The sequence below is a fragment of the Salvia miltiorrhiza genome, chromosome 2, assembly GCF_028751815.1.
Source record: "Salvia miltiorrhiza cultivar Shanhuang (shh) chromosome 2, IMPLAD_Smil_shh, whole genome shotgun sequence".
In the NCBI taxonomy this organism is placed as follows: Eukaryota; Viridiplantae; Streptophyta; class Magnoliopsida; order Lamiales; family Lamiaceae; genus Salvia; species Salvia miltiorrhiza.
The window spans coordinates 53,801,911-53,811,123 of record NC_080388.1 but is presented as its reverse complement, the minus strand read 5'-3'; the positions used below and the strand labels follow the sequence as shown (position 1 = coordinate 53,811,123).

The window sequence follows — 9,213 nt, the reverse complement described above, 5'->3', positions numbered from 1 at the left end:
CAAATTTAAGTTTAAATATGTATTATAACTTTAAGTTTTGAATATTATTTTAATCATTGAAATTAAAATTAAATATTATATTAATTAAAGTAAAAATTACATAATTTAAATAACTAAAATAAAAATTACATATTTTAAATATTTTTAAAAAATTACGATAAATGAAAAACTTAAACTATATGAATCCCCTACGCTTGAGCACCTCTTGGATCATGTTGTTGTGCCATGCCAATTGAGCTTCTGTCATCCCCGAAGTGTCCATGTTGAGGATCTTTAGATCGAGCTCCTCCCTTCTCACCCCGGCTGCAAATTTTTTGGCGTCGGCAACTTTGACTTTTGCTTCGTCGATGTTACCACTTTGGATGACATGTTCCTTTATGTTCTCGGCGACTTTTTCAAGTGCCTTGTAGTATGTCGACTTCTCCGACCAGGATTCCACCCCCTTTCCCTTGCCTTTATCGCGCTTCGCTACTTTCTTCGCTACTTTCTGGCATTGGGGCCTTGTCGTGATACTTGGCTCCGAAGATGTTGTGGCTTGTCCTTCGGAGCCGTTTGACTTCTTCGAGGGGTGTACATCCCGGGCCTGCGATGCGAACCTCTAACAGTCGCGCATGACAATCCAAGCTTTGATATGCTTGAATCTTTGCCCATGGTTCGCCTCGTACATCTCTTGGGTCGTTCGGTGATTTGCTCATCGCTCATCCAGCTGCCCCAAGTCGCCTTGCATTTGTCGTAAAAAGACTCCCACACTTTAAAGTCCATTTAGACGCGTTGGAAAGAGATTTGATGTGCCTATTCTCACAAACAGGAGCTCCCTTTAGTTTGAGAGCATTGAACTTATCGGCGATAGCTCCCCAATATTGGAGAGCCCTTTGGGACGTTCCCAAAACAATGTTGTGGGTAGCCTCCGCCCACAACATGCAAATGAGCTCCGTCTCGATGCACGTGTACCCATTGCGGATTTTTGAAGACTTTGGCTTCATAGTCTCTTCGACTTCTTCGAGGGTGGGTGGCCGTCTCCAGGTTGGAAGAGAGCCGAGAGCCAAAATATTGGAGGCTTGCGAGATGGAGCGAACCCCATCATCGGGTTGGAAGTAGGCACACCCGAGCCTCCGGTGTGTTTATCTAAATAATCATCAAATTCGTGATCCATTGCTTGAAAATAAATTTAAGAAACAAAAATTTGATGTGAGAAAATTTGAGGGAGAAAGAAGTGAATGAATCTGAGGAATATAGTTGTGTAAATTTTTTGAAAGGTAAATATGAAATTTTCATTGAAGAATAGTATATGTAGAGGTATATATGAAAGGAAATAAATAAAAATTAAAAAAAGGCCTATAATTTATCCGTTAAACCCCCTCCCGCAACGGTACAAAATTTATTAAATTTTTTTTGCAAACGATCATTTTTTTAAAAACGTTTTTTCATTTTTTTAAAAAAATTGGCGCGTCCAACAGACGCGTTCCACTCCTCCCCCAAACTGCCCAGCACTTTGCTTACACCCGAGCACTCACCCCGCGCATGGTGCGTGTCGTCTGCCGGCTTGGTCCGGTTCTCCCCAAGGCGCGCTGCGGATGCTTTAAAGAGTATTTTTCTTATAGTAAATATTTCTCATAAAGTTATGAGATTTGAAGTTACATACATAAAATATAGGTCATATCAATACAATATCTAAATATTATTTTTCATTTTATTTTATTCTATTCATTTGGATATAAGTTGAAAATTTATATGTGAATTATTTTATTTTAAAATAATTATATTTAAGTATACTTTAATTTTATTTAACATTTATATTATTTATTTAATATAATATTTAAATTCGACGGATGAGTTTACTAGTTAAAATAATAATAAATTTTTTATTCATAGCACCAAAGGGATTTTGTTGCTGATTCGTCAACATATAAAATTCACATAAATCACACCATTATTTATTATTCGCTATTTTCAGTTTTTTTGTTTTTTTAGAAACGGCGTTAATGGCATTTAGCTCAATTCAATTTTGCCTTTGAAGGATACAGCTGTAATTTCCGAAAAAGCGCACACACAGCCGCGTCGACACTCGCTCGAAACGTCACCGTATTCCCCTCCCTCGCCCAACCGGAAAATTTTCCGTTAAAATATTTTAGATTTAAAAACCCCACTCACTGTTTTCTCGAATTCCTGATGTTGCAAATCTGATATTTACGCCAAACTGCTATTCTGCTTCTCCATGCTTATGATTGTTCCTGCAAATTCCATTATTAAGTTTGAATTAATTTCTGTGTACATATTATCTCGCATTCTATGGTCTCATATACAAACGAGTCTGTACAGATACCAGTCCAAACCCTAATTATTCGATCAAACCTCAGAAATTTTGAGTTTCTTCATCTTCTCAAAGTAAAACCCTCAATTCTCAAATTCACAAATTGGTTCTTCATCAATGTCGATTGCGGATCAAGAAGATGAGGATTTGAAGATGGCGCTGCGACTGAGCATGCAGCAACACGAGTCGCCTGAGCCGAAGCGGAGCAAGTCCAAGGAGGACTCCGGCGCAGAAGGGTCGCCGGAGGAGTCTCCGGAGGCGAAGAACAGGCAGGTGCAACGGGAAATAATGGCTGCTGCTGCTGAGAAGCGGATGGCTGCCGCCTCGAGCGTGGAAGTTGTGGAGGATGTGTATATGGTGGGTCCAGATGATGAGGCTAAAGGGAAAGGCTTGAGCTTGGATGAAGGTGAGGCCAAAAATAGAGATTCAGGGATGGAGCTACCGGTTGCGGAGGCTAACCAGCTTTTCTCGATGATTTTCGGTGAAGGAGTTAGTAAAGAGGTGCTTGCACAATGGTGCAATCAGGGAATTAGGTAAAAGTTTGTTTTGCTTACAAGTTTGTGTCATTTTCAACTCAATTCATATATGAACTATTGATATAATGTCTAGTTCCAATAATCAAATTAACAGCGAGAAATTGTGATAACCTATAAAAGCAAAGGGCTGTGAATTTGATATTTTATGTGTTGTTATTTGTTAATAGATTAGAGTTATCTTTGAAGCCAGCTTTCTCCAGTTTGTGTGTATGCGTGTGTTTTATTGTCCTACTAGTGACTGGTTATCGAATTTTATGAATCATTATTCCTTGGTTAAGTCGAATGCACGAATGGAGGAACAAATATTTTACAAAAAAACATTTTGTTTTTCTCATTGTGGGAATTACCATAGGTTGCCCTGGATCCAACAATTTATCTGTCATTGCAAAATGAGCTTGTGCTGGTGTTATTTCTGACTCAGTGGAAATCGACTCCTTGTAGGTTTAGTTTGGATCCTGAAACATCTATGGGGCTAGTACAGCAAGAAGGTGGGCCCTGTGGCGTCTTAGCAGCTATACAAGTAATAATTTTATTACTCGTATCACCTCTCATGGTGATCATATTTACAAATATCATTTCTATCATTCCTAGTTAGCTTGGGGTAGATTCCTCTATTCAATGCATAGGTATAAAAAATGGCAGAAAAAGGTACCTCGAATGTTGACAGGAATGTTCTATAGCCAAGGAATTTGATGGAGGACTGCTAATTGAATTCTAGATAAAGGAGGTTAAAATAGAAGGTGGAAGGATAGAAGTATAGAGGGATCATTTTCAAGTGTTCTTTAGTTTTGGACCTTCTGGTAATATCTTGTGATTCTTGTATGCAGCAAAATTTTATCTTTTTTGGTTGAGATTATTGTTTCTGATTAGTTAGCTTTGATTTTCTTATCTTCTATCTCTGTGTCATTTGCATTAGAGAATTGAAAAGAATTCCATTTCCACCTTCAATTTCAGTGCATAACTTTTATTCCTTGTCATTGTTTTCTTCTAACAATTTAAACTCTTGGCTATGCAGGGTTTTGTACTCAAATATCTTTTATTTTCTCCGGAGGAAACCGGTAATGTTGTGCCAAATAATTTCTCGAATTTGGCTATTAGAAGGGAGTCAAATTATGTGCCCGTTGCAGCAGATATGTTCTCATCGCTTTCAGAGGGAAAAAAGTCTAGGTCTTGATCTGCTCAATCTTTTCTCTGAAGTTGTTGTTTTGCCTTTCCCGAAAGCTCCAAAAGCTCATAAATCTATCTATACTGTGTTCATCTCTATTTTGTTTTTTCTGCTTTAGAACTTATAATAATTACACATAAAAAGAATAAGTGTGCTATTGTTCTGTAGTTGCTTTCTTTGTTACTGAGTACATTCTGCTTCTTCTAAACAGAGCCTTAGTGAGGAGTATGAGCGAAATACTCTTTCTATGTGGAGGCAATAAAGAAGCAGTAATAGCATCTTTGAATATTCTTGGTGATGAAACCGCAAGGGCTGCACAGGGCTCAGAGGATGAGGTGAGTTTTGTTAAATACTCGATATTCCTTAGTTCATGCAGCATTTCTATGGGGTCTCCTATTTTTGGATAATTGGGTTTTTGTGATTATATTGTTTACAGTTCTTGATTCTTTTATTGATATGTATGACCCTTGTTACCCAGGTCATTGCAAAGTTACTTGGAGGTCTTTCGGTTGAATCCGGGTCTCACTTACAGAAAGTTCTGAGAGTTAATACTTGCACTTCTCGATCAAGAGCAATTCAAGTGCTTGAAGCTCTGCTTCCTGTTTTCCGAAGTCGCTTTGGAGCATTGCTCTTCTTAATATCCGCATTATTATCTCGAGGACTGGTATACTACTCCACCATATTAATATATATATATATATATATATATATATATATATATATATACATATCTCATTGACATTCTTCCTAATCAAATCAAATAGAAAGGAGCATTGCTGGCTTATTAAGCATCTGGTGATAAATTTGACTCTTAAATTAGGAACTGAAATAGCACAGATCTTTGTTAGTTGTTACTATTGATTGTAATTATGTTGCCAAAAGACAGAATCCTTGGCACTTTTTTCATGAAAGAATTTGTTAGGTAGTTTGTCACTTTCAAGGATCATTCCTTCCATCCATGTATGCTAGTGTTTTTTGTGACTCTTGATGCCGTTTACTGGTTATCTTACCTGCAAAAATAAACTAATTGATTAATTTTGGTGAATTTAAACCAGATGGATTTTGTATTCTCAATATGCTAACCCAGGTTATGTCTCTCCATCTCAAGAATGTAGATAACTAACCAAAATCATTTTGACCTTGTTATTTTAAGCGATGGTAGGGAATTTTGACAAATTAGTTAGAAGGTATTGCATTTCGCTCTCTTATGCAGATGAATGTCATGTGGCTGTTCAATAAAAAACTGAAAGCTTCTAGGATCTTTTATGCTACAAGATTTTGAAATAAATTTCATATATCCATGCAGTCTCAGTTAAATCTCTGTTTTGATTTATATATGTTTTAAGTAATGCACTTCTCGTTATTTTTCATCAGCACACTGTTCAAGAGGACAGGGATGACCCAAGTCAACCATTAGTGACTGCTCCTTTTGGGCATGCATCTCAGGTATTAATGGATCGAACACTTTGCCTTTGTGCTTGACGATTGTGGTTTTGCTCATTCGCCGCTAGTCTTTGTATTATCTGACCTTTTAACATGGCAAATAGGAAATTGTGAACTTATTGCTCTCTGGGAATGCTGTTGCTAATGTGTTCGACGGGGAGATGGACTTGGGGGGTGGCATGTTCGTGAAAGGCATTTCAACGACAGTACAAGTTGGATTCCTCACGCTGTTGGAGTCCCTCAACTATTGTAAGGTTGGCCAGTATCTTAAATGCCCAAACTGGCCAATATGGGTAGTCGGAAGTGAATCTCACTATACAGTCTTATTTGCTCTCGACACCAAAGTCCAGGAGGAGAATGAGCTTGAGAATAGAGAATCACAGATTCGGAAAGCTTTTGATGCTCATGATCAAAGTGGTGGCGGTGGCTTCATAAGTGTTGAAGCATTCCATCAAATTATCAAGGAATTGAGGATTAACCTTGCACGTGAGAAGGTCGAGCAGCTTTGTAGTACAGATTTCATCGTATGGAACGAGTTGTGGCAGGCTCTACTGGATCTAGACAAGAGTTTAGGTGGCCTGAAGGACCCAACTGGACTGATGGGGAAGGAGGTTTTTCATCTTTACCATTTTAATGGGATTGCAAAATCGAGTGTGAGTGGCAGACAGGTGTCGTCTGGAAATGAAATCCCGATTCAAAGACCTAGGTTAACGAAGGTGAAAGTAAGTATTCCACCAAGGTGGACGTCTGAGGAATTGACGGTTAGTCTACCTGTGGCCTCTACCTCAGCTACAAATGATTCCAACGCGACTCAAGCATCTTGTCCTCAACACGCACCTCTGGTTGATTGCATTAGGACGCGGTGGCCCAGTGCTGTATGCAACTGGGATGGGGATGCACCCAGCATTGTCTGATTTCTTGATCGATTTTCTTTTTTGGGATGACAGGTGGCTCTATTGATCTGGGTTTGAACATGGGCGGGGAAGGATGGATCTTTTCCTGTGAGCTCCAGCATAAACTGTCTCGACAGTGATGATACGATAATGAGAAATATGATAAGACAATGAGAAATGTATAGATGAGCTGATTGAGTGAATTTCGATTGGCTATTGATGTGAATTCCTTTTAATTTTTCCTGATTTGAGTGATTGTAACTTCACATTTATGATGATTTTCCAACTTGCTAGTTTCCGTGATTAAGAGTCAAGTGATATGCTACAGTAATTTAATACTAGTTTGAATTGATTGATTGTGTCAACCAAGCCATCTTTGCAATGGGATGGAGGAATTCTTGTGGTATCATGATTTCAGGAGTGGCTACTACTACTTGACTGACTGTCTTCACCTCCTTCCTTTTATCTGTTTGTCAGCTAAGCAATGGGATATTTTACAAGGCAATTCCTGCCGCTTTTGGTGCTATTTATTACTTTCTTCATCTTATTTTAATAGACTAACTTCTTTTGGGTACGGAAATTAAGAAACTTACCTTTTAGGAGGAAAGTGGTGTGGTCCACATTAATTAAGTACCTTTTTTTTTACTCAAAATAAAAATTGAGCTTATTCTAATGGGACGTTCCAAAAAAGAAAACGAGCCTATTAGAATAAGACGGATGGAGTATTACAAGTAATTTGGTGATAGAACTCGAGTGAAGAGGAAGATCTCGGTGACCACAAAGGAGGCTAAATGCAACGAGTGTGAAATGCAGGAAGAATCGACCAATCACTTGTTTCTTCTTTGTCCAAAGACGGAGGAGGTTTGGAATGTGCTGCAGCTCTGGCTGGGAATCACAACGGCCCGCCCAAATCTAATTGAAAGATACTTCGGTATGTTCACATCTTTCGGGAAAGAAAAGAAGATTAGAATTTTACTTTTGACTACTTGGGTGTGTGGTATTTGAATTTTACGTAAACTAATATACTATGTAAGTTTTAAATTGCACCATTTTATTTATATTTTCAATTTGTAAAGTCTAAAGAAATATCGATGTGTAATTTAAAAAAATTGACTAAAGAATACAAAATATATTATTCAATTTAAATTTTGAATATGTAAAGCTTGATGAAAAAAGGATTTGGGATTCAAAATTTATTTAATAAAAACTGCATAAAATATAAACTTTCGTTTAATTTTTTCACTTCCCTATATTTGGATGTGAATGAGCTAAGCTAGAGATTTCTATGAGGATTATGGTAAGATCTCCTGATATGTTTAAATAACAATAAGTCAATTATAACTTAAATTTAATTTCTTCAATCTTAATCTATTTCATTAAAAAATTAATAATGCACTATCTATTCCCAATCATATTACGAATATGACTAATTTTCATTTAATTTTTTGAGTAAAATTTTGGAATAGCCAAAATGGATCATAAAACACAAATTATGGCCACTCATTGAAAAAACATAAATTTCGGCCATTTTTATAGCTTTGGGACGTTTTTGCCCTTAATTGGGCGGACTGGGTAGGGTCAGGAGCGCGGGTCGGGTTAGGCACTTATGGCACTATTAGTGCCATAAGTGCCAACGAATTTTTTTTTTACTCCCCCTGCCTTGTCTACCCCCCAGACCCCCGACCCCACCCACCCCTAAGCCAAAAACAAAATTTTTTTTACTCCCCTAGATAAAAATAAATCAAATTTTACTTTTGTTATTTTATTTTATGGCACTAATAGTGCCATAAGCGCCAACGAAAATCCAAAATAAAATAAAGTAAAATGGTCTTTTTAGCACTTATGGCACTATTAGTGCCATAAGTGCCAAACATGCAGAACAAATATAGAAACAACAACATCATCTAAACCCTAAATGGATAATCTAAACCCTAAATGGAATATCTAAACCCTAGGGGAAGTGCTTAAAAAGTTCATTTTGGCTTGGGGGTGGGTGGGGTCGGGGGTCTGGGGGGTAGACAGGGCAGGGGGACTAAAAAAAAATTCCGTTGGCACTTATGGCACTAATAGTGCCATAAGTGCCTAACCCGACCCGCGTGCCTGATTCTACCCGGCACGCGACCCGCGCTCCTGACCCTATCCAGTCCGCCCAATTAAGGGTATATTAGGCATATTGCCTAATTAATGGCCATAATTTGTGTTTTTTCAACTAGTGATCAAATATTGTGTTTGCATGTTCAATGTGGCCATTTGACACCATTATTTCTAATTTTTTTTGTCGTGTTTAAGATAACGTTTTATCCATTAATTAATTTAAGCTAATTGATATCTTTAGTTAATTAAAGCCTTCGTTGCAAGGCAAAGTGACGGTCGCCCTTGCTTTCTCTCATCATGGGCACAAATTTCCTAAGGTTTCTTGGGGAACTTGGATTTGGGAGCCCTACATTCCGATTCGTCGGTCCTTGGTTTGCTGGCGACTGCTTCATGATAGAATGCCGACTTATGATAGACTTATTAGACATGGCATGATTATGCCGAACTGGTGTTCCCTTTGCCATAGAGATTCTGAGACGTCGGAGCATATTTTCTGGGATTGTGAGTTGGTGCGATCTGTCTGGAATAATTTCTGCAATTGGTTTTGTTTCCCGGAGGCTTTGCATTCGGCTGATATTCACAGCTTTTTGGTTCTTGCTTGGGGTAGAAAGCTGAGCTCTCAGATAAGTAAATACTGGAAAGCTGGGATTATCGCTATGATCTGGGCTATTTGGAGTCAACGCAACAAGTGTGTTTTTGACAATTATAAGTTTTGTCAGAGGCGCATTCTTCATATGGTGAGAGTGGCTTTCCTGGAAATGGAGATGAACT

At 38.0% G+C, this 9,213-nt stretch overlaps 1 protein-coding gene across 1 annotated transcript; it reads left to right on the top strand.

Moving 5' to 3' along the window:
* Positions 1-2,001: 2,001 nt before the first annotated feature.
* Positions 2,002-6,662, top strand: LOC131010235 (uncharacterized). The gene is made up of 7 exons (XM_057937658.1): positions 2,002-2,844; positions 3,289-3,367; positions 3,863-4,014; positions 4,224-4,347; positions 4,491-4,676; positions 5,387-5,458; positions 5,560-6,662. Exons 1-7 carry the CDS (start codon positions 2,429-2,431, stop codon positions 6,367-6,369), a joined length of 1,839 nt encoding a protein of 612 aa, XP_057793641.1. The 5' UTR covers positions 2,002-2,428; the 3' UTR covers positions 6,370-6,662.
* The last annotated feature ends 2,551 nt before the right edge of the window (positions 6,663-9,213 follow it).